The sequence below is a fragment of the Ursus maritimus genome, unplaced genomic scaffold (genome assembly GCF_017311325.1).
Source record: "Ursus maritimus isolate PB19 unplaced genomic scaffold, ASM1731132v1 scaffold_30, whole genome shotgun sequence".
Taxonomy (NCBI): Eukaryota; Metazoa; Chordata; class Mammalia; order Carnivora; family Ursidae; genus Ursus; species Ursus maritimus.
Window position 1 is genome coordinate 2,698,565 of NW_024425564.1, and position 19,190 is coordinate 2,717,754.

Here is a 19,190-nt window from a genome sequence, read left to right on the forward strand (position 1 = left end):
TAAATAACCTTTAGTTGGTTGGAGTTGTCTGTGAAGGAAACAAACATGTATCGAGACTTTCCTTCATTCACTGAATGTTTAGTACTTGCTTTCTAGAAGAATGGCTGATAGATTTCATGTCACAGGCCAACTCTGACTGACTGACATTGGCTGCCTAGAAAATTGGATTAACACAGATTGTGATGCCACATTACAGCTGAGCAAAAGTTTTATGGCTACAGGTATTTGCCACTGACAAGGTGGAAGGAAGAGACGGCACGAAGAACGAGTGATAATGGGTCTGCATCTGTCGCTACTCTCAGATTTAAGTGCTTTACATGTATTACACAGTGTAATCCACACAAAACACTGCGTGTTGAGTATTCACTTATAGATGAGGAAACAGGCTCAGAGAGTTTAGTTAATTTGTCCAAGCTCACACAGCCAGTGAGTTGCAGAGCCAGGATTGAAGCCAAGTTCTTCATCCCTAGGAATCATGCTCTTTTCACCACCTCTCCTGAAGAAGAGGGATTTTATTGAGTTCTTGAAAGAGATGATGAGCATGGATTGGCGGAAATGGCAAAAAAGAGGGATTCGTGCATAAGCACGGAAATAGAAATCAGCCGATCACACAAAAGACAGGAAGCTGACGGGGTAGAGCATACAGGACAGTAATGAGCAGAGATTATAGAGACACAGTGCTCCACTGACTGAAAGCTTGAAAACAAAAAGCTTTTAAACCTCAAAGTGCTAACAGAAGTAGGCTTCAAGACTGGTTGATCCTTCCCCATCTTCTTCATTAGGCTGTGCAAGTTTTCTTAACCTACTTTCTTAAGGGGAATGGGGCTCACCCTCTATCCATCAATTTTTGGATTGTTTTTTATTATAAAAGATGGGGGCACCTGCTGGCGCAGTCAGTAGAGCATGCAACTCTTGACATCAGGGTCGTGAGTTCAATCCCCACATTGGGGATGCAGCCAACTTGAAAAAAAAAAAAAAGATGGCCATGTATATTGCAAGAGTCTCAAATAATAGAAAAGTGCATAAATCTTAAAGTATTTCCCCAACCTTTAATCCCATACCCCAAGAAGTAACTTCTGTTAATAGTTTGGGGTCTACCCTTTTAGAGCCTTTGTATATTTTAAAATACATATATATATATACACATATATAATATACATATATAACATATATATGCATGTGTACATATAAAACACTATATTGTAACTTTATATTTAATGTATAATTTGTGGTATTTGTAATTATATATAAATATAGTATTATATATAATTATATATAAATATGTATTCGGATAAATTATATAAGTTGTAATTATATAAAGTATATAATTACATTTACTTACATAACATAAATATATAAATTATATATTAAATGTAATATAGTGTTTTACATGTATGTATGCATATATAATATACAAATTATATTTATTACATATACTGGATTTATAGAAACAATTTATGTCTTCTATGTATTATACAATATATACATATTATCTATTATATATATAATCCTGAAGGTATAAATTCAGTTTAATCATTCTTTGTAAAGATAAAAGTCAAAGGCTGAGGAGTTTGAGCTGGAACCCCGGGCTTTTTAACTTGTCTTTTCCTTTGTGAAAAGCCCCGTTCCTCATAGAGATATTAACATCTCCTGAAAAGGGCGTTCCTCATAGGGATATTAACATCTCCTGAAAAGGGCTATGGAAGCTTCTAACGAAAGGGCCCTTAAAAAGGCAAAAGCTGGTTCTGATCACCACTTGGTCACTGTTAACCTCACTTTAATAAGGTCAATAGATTCTAGGGCAGGAGCTTAAGCTGAAGCGCTCCTGCAGAAAGAAGGGTGGTCCGGTGCCTGTACCGAGCTTCTGAATCAACACCAGGAGGGAGCTCGTGGATTTCAGTTGCTGAGAGGGAGACGCAAGAGTTAAGGGGTCTGACTGACCTTTTTTGTCGGAAACCTCCCGGAGAGCGCCTGATGATGCCTTTGCTGGTTTGCCGCCATTCTGTCTCACTCCGGTTTTCTTTTCCATCTGAACCTCCCCCAGCTCTCCATGGGCTTGTTAGGTTTTGGCTTCGTCGCCAAGTACCTTCCGGAGGCTGCCATCAGCGCATACCTGGCCGCCGCGGCGCTGCACGTCATTCTGTCCCAGCTGACTTGCATCTTCGGGATTATGATTAGTTTCCACGCTGGTCCCATCTCCTTCTTCTATGTGAGTAATTCCTACCCTCACCCAGAGATACAGGTGCCGCTCCCCTTGCCTCCAAAAGGAAGTGGACCCGAATGGAGAGGCTGCTGCGCAGGCGGCTGGGTCAACAAGGTCTTAGAAATAATTTCATCTCTTCTAGATTCACGGTCTTAGTTAGTTGCACATGCCAGTGGGACCACGTTCTCAGTTGCGGTAACCATTTTGCCCAGTCCTTTGAAACAAACATGGTTTACGTTAAAATTCGGTTTTTAAAATACTGTTATCTATCATAATTCTTCCCATTGCATGCCTCATAGCAGACCTAAGATACCTTCGGTATCTTAAAATACCGAAAGAATATAAAATGCGACCTAGTCCCTTCAGGCAAGAATGGTATAGGAGCCGTGCTAAGGAACAACTATGGTCTAGAAAAATTAGTAAAGAGTAGGGTCCTTTCCATTACGCTGAAACATATAAAGTGTATTCTCTCTTACTGGGCATTATTATCTTTTAATATCTGTTTTTCAATTTAAAAAAAAAAATATATATATATATATATATCTCCTCCCATTTGCCTTCACTGAGCTCATAAAGACTTTTGTGCCCAGAGACACTTCCTAGGGATTTCTTTTTGAACTAATCTAGAGTGTGTCATTTTCTAGATATAGGCAATTATCACATCCCTTTCTAAGCCTTTGTAATTTTGTTTTCTTTCAGAACATAGTTAATTACTGTGTAGCTCTCCCGAAAGCTAATTCTACCAGCATCCTACTATTTCTAACTGCTATTGTTGCTCTGAGAATCAACAAATGTATCAGAATTTCTTTCAATCGGTACCCGATCGAGTTTCCCATGGAAATTTTTCTGGTAGGTGTTTTGATGCCCCAAATTCATGGTTAAGATCATTTGAAATGCCTACTTTGTAAAAATAATAATAATAATTAATTAAATTAAAAAGCCAGCAACCTAGAAAGGGAAAAGATTAGAGGAGACTATAAAAATAATGATTTTTTTAAAAAACATAATGTTGAATTGTGACAAAGTGGAATAAATTTAATTTTAAATACTAGCTTATATTTGTAAAACATGCTTATTTTTAAAGTATTTTCTCTATTGCCTCTTTCATACTATTTCAGAAATAGGGTTTTTTCCCCTTATGGAAGTAATGCAGCTCACTCTAGCTTTATTTATTTACTTATTTATTTACTTATTTTTTTTTTTTTTGAGAGCCAGAGAGAGAACAGGCAGGGGCAGAAGGAGAGGGAGAAGCAGACTCCCCCCTGAGCAGGGAGCCCACTGTGGGGCTTGATCCCAGGACTCTGGAATCATAACCTGAGCCAAAGGCAGCCGCTTAACTGACTGAGCCACACAGGTGCCCCTCATTCTAGCAACTTTGAAAAACACAAGAACAAAAAAATGGAAGAAAAGAAATTTCTGCACCTTCCAAAGTTAATTACAATCGATAATTTTGGATTTTCAGTTATTCACTGTTTACTTCCTTCAAATATGCATGACAGGCCTAGGCCTATGCACAGTGTTGGTGAATTTCCGTCTTCTTCTATGTAGAATGTTGTTCCTATTTTTTTTTAAGATTTTATTTTTAAGTAATCTCTACCCCTAATGTGGGGTTTGAACTCACAACCCCGAGATCGAGAGTCGCATGCACTACCAACTGAGCCAGCCAGGCGCCCTCGTTTCTATTTTGTTGTGATCATACTGTTATTCAGCCTCCTTTCCTTCTCACTTTGCTACAGTAGGGAAATTGAGGGAGATGAAATGTCCAGTGGATTGCCTAATCCACGTCATTAATAAGTCAGAGCTGGGGCTCACCACTATCTTAACGATAACATTTCTTCTTTCTTTTAAAAAAATCTATTGGTAAAACTTTTCTTTTGCCATTATGATTAACATTTTTACAATGATAAAGACATTTTCATAAATAAAGCTCAGGCTTTTAAAGTCAGCATTTCTCCTATTAGGATGGCTGAATGCTTGGGTGTCCATGAGAATTAATTTCCCCTTACGAAGTGTTCTGTGGCAGAGATGCTTGAAGTTCACCAAATGTCCATGTGTTGCCCTGTATTTCCCAGCTGCCCTGTAGTTAGGCAGGACCACGTGACTTTGGGGCCAAAGCAGAGGAGAAAGCATGGGAGTCCCCACGTTCTCTCTCTCCCTGCTGTGGTAATCATAGGGCTGCATGTGGAAATAATAGGGCCCCCCCGTGGAATCAGCCTGGATCCCTGAGGCACTGCTTGCAAAGAAGTCAGTGTCCTGGAGAGACACTGACCCACGAGAGACTGTGTGTGGGCAGAAAACGAACACTACGGTCTCATGATTTGTATGTTGCCACAGTATAACCTGTTCTATACTAAATAATCCAGGTCTCTACTCTGCACGACTGAAAGAGTATGAGAATTGCTTTGGAAATTGAGACCAAGCTCTGTCTTGTCCCTGTTGTCCGCTTCTTGTGAAGGTGTGTATTCTTTCTTTCCTGGAGTAGTTGAAAAGCTATTAATTCATGAAGGCCAGAAACTGAAAAACTACTTGTACCAAAGACTTCGCAAATCACATAAGTAATGGTGCCTTAGAGCCCAGGGGACAATGTGCAGATGGAGTTTGGGGAGTGGAATCAGGGGAACCTCTCCTTTTCACGGAACCCAGCTCAGCTCTGACACCTTAGGAAGCCGAGGCTTTGGAGTCACCAGCAGATGGCATCTGTGACACAGATCTTGATGCTCTCTTTCTTTAATTTCAGCTTTATTGAGGCGTGATTGACATATAAAGTGTACATCATGGTGATTCCATATGCATACACATCGTGAAGGGATTCACCCATGTAGTTGATTGACACTTGCAGCACCTCACGTATTTATCTGTGTGTGTGTGTGTGTGTGTGTGTGTGTGTGTGAGAGAGAGAGACAGAGAGAAGCTGTAAGTTTACTCTTAGCAAATTTCAATTATACGATGCAATGTTATCAGCTATAGTCACCATGCGTTACATTAAATCCTCAGACTTTATTCATCTTAAACGTGAACGTTCATACATTTTTATCGACGTTTCCCCATTGCCCCACCCCCAGCTCCTGGCAACCCTTTTCTACTCTCTGTTTCTTTGAGTCTGACTGTTCTGTTTTGTTTTTGCTTTTAGATTCCACATGTAAGTGCCAGTGTACAGTATGTGTCTTTCTCTGTCTGACTTTTGTCACTTAGGATATTGCCCTTAAGGTCCATCCACATTGTGGCAAATCAGCCCTCTTTTAAGAGACATCAGCAGCAGGGATCACAGTGATATTCCTTTAAGCAACCTCAAAGACAGTGAACATTAACCAGAGTTATTAGAAAAGGCGAGAAGTAAGAGTATAGAGGATTCCGAATTGACTGTGGCTGACAGATTGGTTTGTGAGCCCAGTTAAGACATTCCTTTTGGGGAGTGCTATAAATAATTAGGGTGTACCACAGAGTGAAAAGGGGGAGGAAAGTGAGATCCAGGAATAAAAGTTGGTGGAGTCTTAGAGTTGTTGCAGTTTGGGCATTAAACTTTTTTGTGAACTAATTTATACTCAAAGGTTATCAAGGCCTGCAATATAGTCCTTACACACATGTCAAGTCAAGGGATCAGGATCACTGTCTGCCTAGTAGCATGGATTAGAGACGTCGTTTAGAACATTCATGTTTCCCTGGCAGTGAGGCAAATGGGAAAGGGAGGATGAGAATTCCTATGCCCCAGGGTGTAAAAAGCTTCTCACAGCACCCACCAAGACACTACTGTTGAGACGTGCTGGAGGAAACTGCACATACCCACCAATCTGTCCTTAACACATAGAGTCAAATAGTAGAGGAAAGTTTCAAGGCAATATCTGGGATCCAGGTAGAAGATACTGACAAACAATTCAAGAATCCTAAGGCTCTAAGATATTATATGTATTATATGTTCATAATTTATATATATATTTATGAGTATTTGTGTATCTGTGTATGTGTTTATTTAAGTTGTATAGCAAACACCAAACAAGTATCAAAATAGTTGTCTTTGGGTGATTTATTTCTGCTTTTTAATTTTTCATATTTTCTCTACGATCCTTTATGAGCCAGCATTACCTTCATATTGGAAAAAGAGTTCCTTGGCTAGGTTCCGCACTCCTTGTCCCTTAACTATATAACAAAAAAACTTTTCTCTGACTCAAGCTATGATCCAGATTTTCCTTTCCTTTCTGACCTTTAAGGTTCCCAGTGATCTTCATCAGATCACAGCATCACAGATAAACCAATTGCTGTTCTGCTCAGTGTCTGAACTCTCAGCAGAGGCTGGGAAAAGATTTATGTGCTAGTAGGGAGAGTGGGGTAGAGCAGCGCTCTATGACCTGGGCATTGAGTTCTTTTGTCCCTGGCTTAATTTGCTTTGGTGTGAGGTCTCCAATAGGGTGTAAAACCTGCTAGGTTGTCTATTTTGCCACTAGTTGAAATAGAAAGGAGACTTGCTATTTTAGGAGTAAATAAAAGGGAGATAAAAAAGCAAGTCATGGGGCACCTGGGTGGCTCAGTCAGTTGAGTGGCTGTCTTCAGCTCAGGTCATGATCCCAGGGTCCTGGGATCGAGTCCCATGTCAGGCTCCCTGCTCAGTGGGGAGCCTGCTTCTCCCTTTGCCTGCTGCTAACCCTTCTTGCGCTCTCTCTCTGTCTCTCTCTCTCTGGCAAATAAATAAATAAAATCTTAAAAAAATAAATAAGGCAAGTCATTGCTTTGCTGAGGACTTTTTCTTTGTGCTATCAAATGCTGCTCCATATTTATTATGAAGGGTTAGTCAGTAATATGATTCTCAGTATACTTCGACAAGCTCCCTAAGGCTTATTTATATTGGCACAGTGTCCCTAGATCTAAAAACGTTTACAGCATGTTTATATTTGGTCTAGATGTTCCCAGTTGGTGAAGACATTCATTTGTTCCCATTGTTATGTCAGAGACCAAGGCTGAAGTTGGTTTTCATTCTGGCCACAGTGCTAAAAAGCGCTAAGGGACGAGCATGTGGGTGACTCAGTCGGTTAAGCTTCTTTTTTTTTTTTTTTTAAAGATTTTACTTATTTATTTGACAGAGATAGAGACAGCCAGCGAGAGAGGGAACACAAGCAGGTGGAGTGGGAGAGGAAGAAGCAGGCTCATAGAGGAGGAGCCTGATGTGGGGCTCGATCCCATAACGCCGGGATCACGCCCGGAGCCGAAGGCAGACGCCTAACCGCTGTGCCACCCAGGCGCCCCCAGGTTAAGCTTCTGTCTCTTGGTTTCTGCTCAGGTCACAATCTCCTGGGATCGAGCCCTCAGTGGGACTCCGTGCTCAGTGGGGAATCTGCTTGAGAATCTCTCCCCCTCCCTCTGCCCCTTTCCCTGATGTGCTCGCTCTCTCTCTCTCAAATAAATAAATCTTGAAAAATAAATAAATAAAATAAAAAGACCTTAGGGAGCCAAGAGTCAGGGAAGATTTCTGCCTTTCTTACTCCACTGACCTGGCCCCGCTCTCTCTCCCACTTTCATGCTTAGGGACTGTCATATATTTCAGTCCCTGTCTTGCCAAGGCTATAAGCACCTCTGCTCCTGGAAGCAATTCATGATTTTTAGATGATCGTATGCATTTTTTTAACCCCTACAGATTCTTGGCTTCACTGCATTTGCAAACAAGATAAGCATGGCCACAGAAACCAGCAGGACGCTCATTGATATGATTCCTTATAGGTCAGTAACGCCACTTTTGGGGATTACTTTTTCCTTCCTGTTACCTCCACTTAGCCTCTGACCACACAGCCTGATTGGTACTCTCTACTAGCAGCCCAGCCACAGACAACTACGGGTGATGGGCTTAAATTCACTTTAGAATACAGAGGGTCGTGAAAGAAGATCGGCTAGGACAACCCTTTGTTTCTCTGGTCAGCCTCTTACGGTCTTCTGAGCCCATCCCCTTACACACGTAAACTGTTGGATGCACTGGGTCTCAGAGAGTCACACGGTTTTTGCACAGTACATCACGGGCCTTCTCGGCCTCCGTACCTATCCGACTAACTCTCAAGGATGGAACAAGAAATGCCTCTTTTCCTGGCCTCTCTCCTGGAGCTCCGTGCTCAGGAGACGAGTGTTCCTCTGCCTTCCCCCACTTCAAGGGAAGCCGCGTCCTGGAGGAGCGTTAGTTCCTTAGTCCGAGTAGAAAGCCAGCTTCAAATAGTCTGGCATAGGGAGTTCTTAAGGGCTGGGAATTAATTTACATTATAATTCCTACCAGTGACCATGGGTCACCCTTGATTCTGTTAGGAAATTTTAGTTCCGGTACCCGCAATCAGATGAATACTGCTTTAGCTAGGAGAGGCAGTGCACGGCGGTTCCTTGACTCCCAGGCAGGCTCTTGAAGAGCTTTGTTTATTTCCTTACGCAGTTCAGTGCGGGGATACTGCCGAGTCAGTGGTAGTGGCACACTCCGGGAGAACACAACATAGCCTATTTTGATGAAAGCAGATTGGATTAGTCACGTGTCTTACCAGTTCTCCATGAAATTCAATGATGACTAAATCATTTGCCATTCTGTTCAATTAAAAAATATATATAAGGAGACCGCCTAGGTGCCAGGGAATGCAATGGTAAATAAGACTGACTTTCTGCTCTCAGAAAAAAATAAAAAGAACAACAGTGAGATTAATGATAATTATTTTATCTCATTTGTAATTCACAGTAATACTCCTTTTTATGGATGAAGAAAGTAAGGTTTACCCATTTAAATTACTTATCCAGGGGTGCCTGGGTGGCTCAGCCATTAAGCATCTGCCTCTGGCTCAGGTCATGATCCCAGGGTCCTGCGATCGAGCCCCACATTGGGCTCCCTGCTCAGCGGGAAGCTGCTTCTCCGTCTCCCACTCCCCTTGCCTGTGTTCCCTCTCTCACTGTCTCTCTCTGTCAAATAAATAAATAAAATCATAAATAAAATCATAAATAAATAAATAACTTATCCGCCACCACGCCATTGGTCAGGGGCAGAGCTACTTTTGAACCTGTTTCTATTTAATTCCAAAATCTATGACTATAATCGTTCTCTTGATGACTTAAAAACCATGGGGTCAACATTTGCTTATTTCATCCAAAGATTCAGGGTATAGATAGGTAAGCATTTCAAAAATCTAATTTTAGGTATTGCTTTGAACTTCCCTTTTTATTATATGTTTATCCGAGGTTGCTAAAGATTAGAAAAATTGAACAATTTAAGTTAGTTCTTTCTATGTCCATGTGTCCTGGTAATCTAAAACACTAACAAAGAATGAAATGTTAGAGAACAGCAGAGAGGAAAACAGTAGTTTGTGTTAGCATACTAAATATTTAAGGCTTACCAACATAGATTTGGGCAATAAAGTCCATTTACTGTATACCTCTTCGGGACAGCCACATTTTTCTCTATCTTCTTAAAAGTACAAAAAGGGGAACTTTAACAAAAGGTTAAATATCTGCCTTTGAGCATTCAGTTATATTTCTATCTCGCTCATTACCTGGAAAACACCAACATGCTTGTAAGTTCTATGTATATTATAAATAGAGAACTAAAACAGACATAGTTAGATGGTGAAGGAAGAGATATTCAAAAATAGGAATTTAGATTCCCGTACATAAGAATGATGAGAACTAGGAAGACAAGAGGAGATAGTACTTTGAGGTGCTAAAAGGGATGCTTCCTACACTAAGGAAAATAATATTGAAAATGCATAAACTAATAACATTTCATTAGATAAGGGTTTAAAAATAAATATATCACCAAATTTATTTTAAAATAATTTTCCCAAGTGGCATTTAACACATCGTTTATTTTACTGAATTTGGGTTTTACACCAAACTTTGGAAGTTAGTTATTGAGTCCTATATCTGTGTCTTGATGAAATGATAAAAATAATCAGAAGAATAAACATTTCAAATAGCAAACTTCATCTAAAACATTGTGAAGATTTTTTTTTTTTTTTTACTTAGAAAGTAAACCTAGAGCTATAGAAACCAAAGCATATGTGCGCTTCCAAATTCAGTTTGAAGGCTTATTCTATGGATCTATGGGAAAACAATACTGCCCCCCAAATCATGAAGATTTCCTTTCCTTTGTAAGTCTATTAATATCATGATTGATTTTTGAATGTTAAACGAACACTGCCTCCTCGGACGAACCTCACTTGGTAATGATATATTATTATCATTTTATATATTGATTTGCTAAAATGTTAAGAATTTTTGCATTTATGTATATAAAGGATATTGGCCTGAGAGTTTCTTTTCTTGTAATATCTGTGTCTGGCTTTAGTGTCAGAGTATTGTAGACATTATAAAAGGATTTGGGATGTATTCTCTTGTCTTTAATTTCCGAAGGAGTTTCTATAAAACTGGCATTATTTATTTCTTAATGGTAGAATTCAGCAGTGAAGATATTTAGGCCTGAAGTTTTCATTGTGGGAAGGTTCTTAACTACAAATTCAATTGTTAATAGGCTATTTATTAAGTACAACTACTATTAAATTACATAAACATTCTCTATAAGTCAGGTTATCTATTTCTTCTCAAAAAAGTATTCAATTTTGGTGATTCAAAGAATTTGCCCATTTAATCTAAATTGTCAAATATATTGGCAAAAATTTACTTATAATATTCTCTTACTATCTTGGTTTAGTAACAGCTTTATTAATATATAATTCATATACCATAAAATTCACCATTTTAAAGTGTACACTTCAGTTGATTTTAATATATTCTCAAAGTTGTATAACCATCATTGCTATCTAATCTTAAAATATTTTATCACCCCCCAAAAAGAAACCCTGCTCCATTTGTCCCCCTCCACAGCCCTTGGCTACCACTTAATCTACTTTCTTTTATCTTAATTTTAACTTTTTAATATAAGTAAACTCCACATCACACATGGGACTTGAACTCACAGCCCCAAGATCAAGAGTCACATGTTCTACTGACTGAGCCAGCCAGGTGCCCCTTAATCTGCTTTCTACCTCTAGGGATTTGCCTAGTCTGCAATGGAATCAAAAAATATATGGTCTTTTGACTCTAGCTTCTTTCACTTAGCATAATATTTTCAAGATTCATCTGTATTGTACCATGGATCATTCCTATTTATGGCTGAATAATATTCCATTACATGGATGTACCACCTTTTGTTAATCCATTCAACGGTTGCTAGACATTTCGGTTATTTCCAACTTTTGATTATTATGAATAGTGCTACTATGAACATTCATGTGCAGGTTTTTCTTTTGAGTACCTGTTTTCTTTCCTTTTGAGTTTATACCTAGGAGTAGATTTGTTGGGTCATATGGTAATTCTATGTTGAACTTGTTAAGAAGCTGCCAAACTATTTTCTACAGCAGCTGCACCCTTTTATCTTCCCACCAGTAATGCACAAAGTTCCAATTTCTTCCTATGCACACCACATTTGTTATTTTTTGTTATTATTGTTGTTATTACCCTCTCAGTAAGTGTGAGGTGGTACATTATTCTGGCTTTCATTTGTATTTCCTAAGAGCTAATGATGTTGAGAGCATCTTCTCATGTGCTTACTGATCATTTGTATATCTTTTCAGAGAAATATCTATTCAAGTCCTTAGGCTATTTTTAATTGGGTTATTTGTCTTTTTGTTGTTGAGTTTTAGGAAATCTGGATACTAGACCCTTCTCAGATATACAATTTTCAAGTATTTTCTCCTATGCTGTGCGTTGTCTTTTCACATTCTCAACAGATCCTTGAAAGCACAAAGATTTTTAATATTGATGAGGTCCAATTTATTTTTTCTTTTGTTATTTGAGCTTTTGGTATTACATTTAAGAAACTATTGCCTAATCCAAGGTCATGAAGATTTACCCCAAGTTTTCTTCTAAGAATCTAAATAGTTTCAGGTCTTACATTTGACCCTTTAAACCATTTTGAGTTGTTGGTGTAAGATAGGGCTCTGACTTCATTCTTTTGCATGTGAATATCCAGTCGCCTCCATACTATTTGGTGATGAGACTGACTGTTCTTTCCCAATTGAGTGGTCTTAGCACTCTTGGTGAAAATCAGTTAACCATAAATGTTTGAGTTTATTTCTGAACCCTCAATTCTATTCTATTGATCTGTATACCAATCTTAATTACTATAGCTTTACAGTAAGTTTTGAAATGGAGAACCCTGAGCCCTCCAACTTTACTCTTCTTTTTCAGGGTCATTTTTGGCTATTCAGGGTCCCTTGCAATTCCATATAAATTTTAGAATCAGCTTTTCCATTTCTGCAAAAAGGGTCATTGAAATTTTGATAAAGATTGCATTGAATCTGGGGCGCCTGGGTAGCGCAGTCGTTAAGCGTCTGCCTTCGGCTCAGGGCGTGATCCTGGCATTTTGGGATCGAGTCCCACATCGGGCTCCTCCACTATGAGCCTGCTTCTTCCTCTCCCTCTCCCCTGCTGTGTTCCCTCTCTCGCTGGCTGTCTCTCTGTCACATAAATAAATAAAATCTTAAAAAAAAAAAAAAGATTGCATTGAACCTATATATCACTTTGAGGCTTTTACTAGCCAAACACATAAAATATGTTTAAATCTATGAATATAAAAATTCTCAAACAGCAAACTCATTTTTTCACCCTCTCAAAATGCTGTAGAACCAACTTGTTAGTTTGAAAATTATTAAATAAAAAAGAACAAATTAAGTGTTTATCATGCCTTTCCTATAAGAACTGACCTTTGGGGTATCCAAATCATTGATAACAAGACATTTCACTTTATAGAAGTATTACAGCCATTTAAGGGAGAAGGAATTATAGAATAAGGATATCACCATTAAGGGATACTAGTGTATCATCTGTTAACATCACAAAAAGACACAATAATGAACTATCAGAAAGAGAAATTAAGAAAACAATCCCATTTACAATTGCATGAAAAAGAATAAAATACATAAGAATAAATTTAACCAAGGAGGTGAAAGACATATACACTGAAAACTATAAGACATTGATGAAAGAAATTGAAGAAGACAAAATAAATGGAAAAATATTCCATCCTCATGGATTGGAAGAATTAATATTGTTAAAATGTTCATGCTATCTAAAGCAATATACAAATTCAATGCAATTCTATCAAAATTCCAATGGTATTTTCCACAGAAATTAACAGTCTTTTTTTTAAGGTGTGTTTATTTATTCTAGAAAGAGAACATGAATGTGAGCAGGGGGCAGGGACAGAGGGAAAGAACCCCAAGGAGACTCCCCACAGAGTGCAGAGCCCAATGCAGGGCTTGATCCCAGGACCCTGAGATCATGACCTGAGCAGAAGGTAGACGCGTCACCAAATGAGCCACCCAGGTGCCTCTAGCTATTGTTTTTAAAAAAGAGAATTAGACATTGTGTGCCTCCTGACAGAAGTATGCACCACCACCTATGAACTATTTTTGCCCAAAAACCTATCCTATATCTGACCAAACCTGAAGGGCTAACTACCCATTTACAAGAAATACAAGAGAGGAATGTGTTAAATGATAATGTACGGATGCAATCAGCGAAACCTTTTGGTGAAAGGACCAATGTCCAGGTTTCTTTAACAACAACAACAGCAACAACAACAACAACAGCTTTTGTTGCAGGGAAGAAAAACAAAAATATAAAGCAGGAACCTACAGCTTAAAAGAGATTTAAGAAACATAACAACCACTTATAACATACAGGCCTTATTTGGCTTCTAATTTGAACAAACTATAAAATATATGTTTATGAGACATTTGGGAAAGTTTAACATTAGTTGTGTATTTGATAATATTGATCAATTGGTAATAATCTTTTGGTGTATATCTTTTAGATAGGTACACTAAAATGTTTACAATTAAAACTATATAATGCCTGGTATTTTCTTCAACAATCTTGAAGTGGGCGGTGGGTAGGAGTACAAATGAAATAAGATTGATTATAATTTGTTAAGTGTTGAATGTGAGTGATGGGTACACATGTGCTCACTATACCACCCTTTCTTCTTCTGTAAATATTTGGAAATTTTCCACATTAAAAATAAATTACCAATTATTTATGAGTGGTACTCAATGATGCATGCATATGAAGGGAACCAAAAACACAGTCTCTGACTCCTAAGAAGTCAGCCTAAAATTGACCACACAGAAGCTGACTTGGGTACTCTGGACAACAGAGTGAAATTCCTAAACCCATACACAAACAGACAAGCATCCATTCCTACAAGAATCAGGATAATCTTTAATTCTCTGATCATCAATCTGATAGTAATACTGTCAAAGAAGAAAGTTTATTGTCTTAAGGAGAGTTTCCTAGTTAACAATATGGTGGAAGATACACCTGGGAAGAAGTTCTAGTCATGGTTATATGAGATTGGCAATGTTTTATATGATGTGATCTTAGTAGAAATTGTATGTATTGACTTAATAGAATTAGACGACCATGACGACCAGCAAGATGGACAAGTCTCAACGTTCTGGTAATCTCAAAACAACAGGAGTTTAGAGAGGCTTTGGGGAGATGGTGAAATAGGAAGCACCAGGAATCTCTCTTCCCACCTAGACAAAAATTGCACTGGCAGAATCTGTCTGATATAACTATTTTGGAACTCTGTAGCCTATTGAAGGCTTGTCACTTTCAGGGGAAGGTGTAGATGGTAAATTGCAATTAATTTCAGTAAAGTTCAGCTCTTAGCACAGTGGCAGCTACCATCCCCCATACCCAGCCTTATGGCAGGCAGTGGTGCAGATGTTCCTGGAGCAACTTGCACACAGCTTGTGGGAACAAGCGTGGGCAAAGAAGACCCTGTCCTCCAAAAATTGGGGTTCTTTGCTCTGATTGCTGATTGCAGCTTCTGATCACAGAGGTGCAGACAAAAAGGTGAACAGCCATTGTTGTTGCACCTCGCTCCCATTGTTTCAGGTCCCTCATCCTCTGGCAAAAGTGACTTTCAAGGGATTTAAAGAGCTAGTACACCTTTGTTCCTTCATTTTTCTCTTTTACCTCCTTTTGGAAGTCATACATTAAAGATTAGGACATTAAAAAAAATAACTGCATGCACAGGACAAATTAGAAAGTAACCACACATGGCCAAAGAAAGGTACAGGCTCAAAAAAGCCCTGAGAAAACCTTAGGTTTATACATCAAGCTTATCCTTGGCATAAAAACAGCCTACAACAACAACAACAGAACACTGACAAAAAAACAGCAAACCCTGGGAAAGGGGAGAATCTGATTTCCAGAGTTACCACATTATTAGATTCAAATATACAGTGTTTAACAAAAATCTGAGGGCAGATAAAGGAGCAGGCAGTATGGCTCATTCAAAAGAAAAAAGAAACAACAACAATTGTCCTGAAAAAGACCTGATGGCAGATATACTAGACAAAGACTTTTAAACACTGGTCTTAAAAACAATAAAGAACTAAAAAAATAACTAAAGGAAAATGTGGAGAAAGTCAAGAAAGCAATGTATGAACAAAATGGAAATATCAAGAGATAGAAAACTTCAAAAGAAACTAAAAAGAAGTTATGGGGCTAAGAAGTACAATAACTGAAAGCAAAATTCACTAGAGGGATTCAAAAGCAGATTTGTGCAGTCAGAAGAAAGAATCAGTGAACTTATCAGTGAACTTGAAGATAAGATAATGGCAATTATTGAGTCTGAGGAACAGAAGGAAAAAAGATTAGAGAAAAGAGAACAGAGTTTTGGGGACCTATGGGACACCATCAAGCAGAGCAACATATACTTCACGGGAGTCTCAGAAGGAGAAGAGACAAAGGGATGGGAACAATATTTGAAGAAAAAATGGCTGAAAACTTCCCAAATTTGATGAAAGACATAAATGTAAACATCTAAGTCCAACAAATTCCTAGTAAAAGAAACTTCAAGAGACCCATATCTAGATACATAATCAAACTTCAAAAGACAAAGAGAGTCTTAGAAGCAAAAAGAGAAGTGACTCATCATACACAAGGGCTTATCAATAAAGTAATGAACAGATTTCTCATCAGAAACTTTGGAAGCCAGAATGCAGTGGGCCAACATATTCAAAGTGCTAAAAGGAAAAACAAAACAAAACAAAACCAAAAAACTGTCAACCAAGAATCTTATATTCAGCAAAATTTTCCTTCAAAAGTGAAGGAGAAATTAAAGCATTCCCAGATAAACAAAAGCTGAGGGAGTTTATTACCACTGGACCTGCACTGCAAGATATGCTCAAGGGAGTTTTGCAGGGTGAAATGAAAGGACACTAGACAGTAGCTTACAGCTGTATAAAGAAATAAAGATCTCAATAAAGGTAAATATTGGAAAACTATAAAAGCTAGTATTGTAAATAATGGTTTGTAATTCCACATTTTATTTTTTACATGATTTAAGAGACCAATGCATTTAGAAGAATTACTAGTTTGGGGGCACCTGGGTGGCTCAGTCAGTTAAGCATCTGCCTTCAGCTCAGGTAATGATCCTAGGGTCCTGGGATTGAGCCCTGCATCAGGCTCCCTGCTCAGTAGGGAGTCTGCTTCTCCCTCTCCCTCTGCTCCTCCCCCCTGCTTGTGCTCTCTCTCTTGCACTCTCTCTCTCTCAAATAAATAAGTAAATTCTTAAAAAAAGAATTACTAGTTTTTGTCTCGATGTACATGACGTATAAGGGTATAATTTTGTGACATCAATAACCGAAAGGGGTGGGGAGAGAGCTGTAAAGGAACAGAGATTTTGTATGTTATTAAAGTTAAGCTGGTATAAATTGAAACTAATGGATGTTAAATGCAATACCCATGGTAACCACAAAGAAAATAGTTATAGAATACACAAAAGGCAATTAGAAAGGAATTTAAACATTTCATTACAAAAAAAATCAACTAAACACAAAAGAAGATAGTAATGGGAAAAGAAGGACATAAAACTATAAGGCTTATAGAACACAAAGAGCAAAATGACAATAGTAAGTCCCTCCTTACCAGTAATTACTTTAAATGTAAATGGATCAAACTCTCCAATCAAAAGACAGAGATCGACAGATGGGATAAAACACATGATCCAATTATATGCTGTCTATAAGAGACACACTTTAGATCCAAAGACACAAATAGATTAAAAGTGAAAGAATGGGGAAAGATATTCCATGCTAATAGTAACCAAAAGAAAGCAGGAGTGGGTATTCCAATATCAGACAAAATAGACTTTAAATTTAAAAAGTTTATAAGAGACAAAGAAGGACATTGTATATTATAGAAGGTCCAATACAGCAAAAAGATACAATACTTATGAGCATTTACACACCTAATGACAAACTATCAAAATAAATGAGGCAAAAAAGGACAAAATTGAAGAGAGAAATAGAAAGTTCTACCACAACAGTTGGTGACTTCACTATCACACTTTTGTAATGGATAAAACAACCAGGCAGAAGATAAGTAAGGAGACAGGACTTAACAATTATGATAGAACAACTAGCTCTCACACACAAATCCAGAGCACTCAACTCAACAACAATAACATACACATTCTTCTCAAGTGCACGCGGGACATTTTCCAGGATGGACCACATGTTAGGTGACGAGTTATGTCTCAAAAGATGTTAAAAGAAAGATATCATACAAAGTATCTTCTCTGACCACAATGAGATGAAGTTAGAAATCAATAACAAGGGGCTCCCGGGTGGCTAAGATGGTTAAGCGTCTGCCTTCCGCTCAGGTCATGATCCCAGTGTCCTGGGATCGAGTCCCACATCGGGCTCCCAGCTCAGCAGGGAGTCTGCTTCTCCCTCTGCCACTCTCCCTCTCTCTCTCTCAAATGAAAAAATAAAATCTTAAAAAAAAATCAATAACAAAAATAAAACAAAAATTCCAAAATTTGTGGAAATTAACACACTCTTTTTTTCTTCTTTATTTTTTAAATAATTTTTCTCTCTTTTTTTAAAGATTTTATTATTTTTTTTATTTATTTGACAGAGATAAGAGACAGCCAGTGAGAGAGGGAACACAAGCAGGGGGAGTGGGAGAGGAAGAAGCAGGCTCATAGCGGAGGAGCCTGATGTGGGGCTTGAACCCATAACACCGGGATCACACCCTGAGCCGAAGGCAGACGCTTAACCGCTGTGCCACCCAGGTGCCCCAATAATTTTTATTTTCTTATATTAGTCACCATACAGTACATCCCCAGTTTTTGATGCAATGTTCCATGATTCATTATTTGCATATAACACCCAGCGCACCATGCAATATGTGCCCTTCTTAATACCCATCACCGGCCTATCCCAATCCCCCACCCCTCTCCCCTCTGAAGCCCTCAGTTTGTTTTCCGGAGTCCATAGTCTCTCATGGTTCATTCCCCCTTCTGTTTACCCCCTTCATTCTTCCCTTCCTTCTCCTACCAATCTTCCTATTTCTTATGTTCCATAAATGAGTGAAACTATATGATAATTGTCGTTCTCAGCTTGACTTATTTCACTTAGCATAATCTCCTCCAGTCCCGTCCATGTTGCTGCAAATGTGTAATCGTTCTTTCTGATGGCTGAGTAATATTCCATTGTATATATGGACCACAACTTCTTAATCCAGTCATCTGTTGAAGGGCATCTCGGCTCCTTCCACGATTTAGCTATTGTGGACAATGCTGCTATGAACATTGGGGTGCATATGGCCCTTCTCTTCACTACGTCTGTATCTTTGGGGTAAATACCCAGTAGTGCAATGGCTGGATCATAGGGTAGCTCAATTTTTAACTTTTTAAGGGACCTCCACACTGTTTTCCAAAGTGGCTGTACCAACTTACATTCGCACCAACAGTGTAAGAGGGATCCCCTTTCTCCACATCCTCTCCAACATTTGTTGTTTCCTGCCTTGTCAATTTTTGCCTTCTAACTGGTGTAAGGTGGTATCTCAAGGTGGTTTTGATTTGAATTTCCCCAATGGCTAATGATTTTGAACATTTTTTCATGTGTCTGTTAGGCATTTGTATGTCTTCATTGGAAAAGTGTCTGTTCATATCTTCTGCCCA

The 19,190-nt window shown here is 38.5% G+C and overlaps 1 protein-coding gene across 1 annotated transcript in view; it reads left to right on the plus strand.

Moving 5' to 3' along the window:
• SLC26A8 (solute carrier family 26 member 8) overlaps positions 1–19,190 on the plus strand; it is a 107,172-nt gene that overhangs the window by 26,219 nt on the left and 61,763 nt on the right. Inside the window, exons 5-7 of the mRNA XM_008693487.2 lie at positions 2,045–2,209; positions 2,903–3,052; positions 7,827–7,909. Coding sequence (XP_008691709.1) covers positions 2,045–2,209; positions 2,903–3,052; positions 7,827–7,909 — 398 coding nt within the window. The remainder of the gene's footprint in view (positions 1–2,044; positions 2,210–2,902; positions 3,053–7,826; positions 7,910–19,190) is intronic.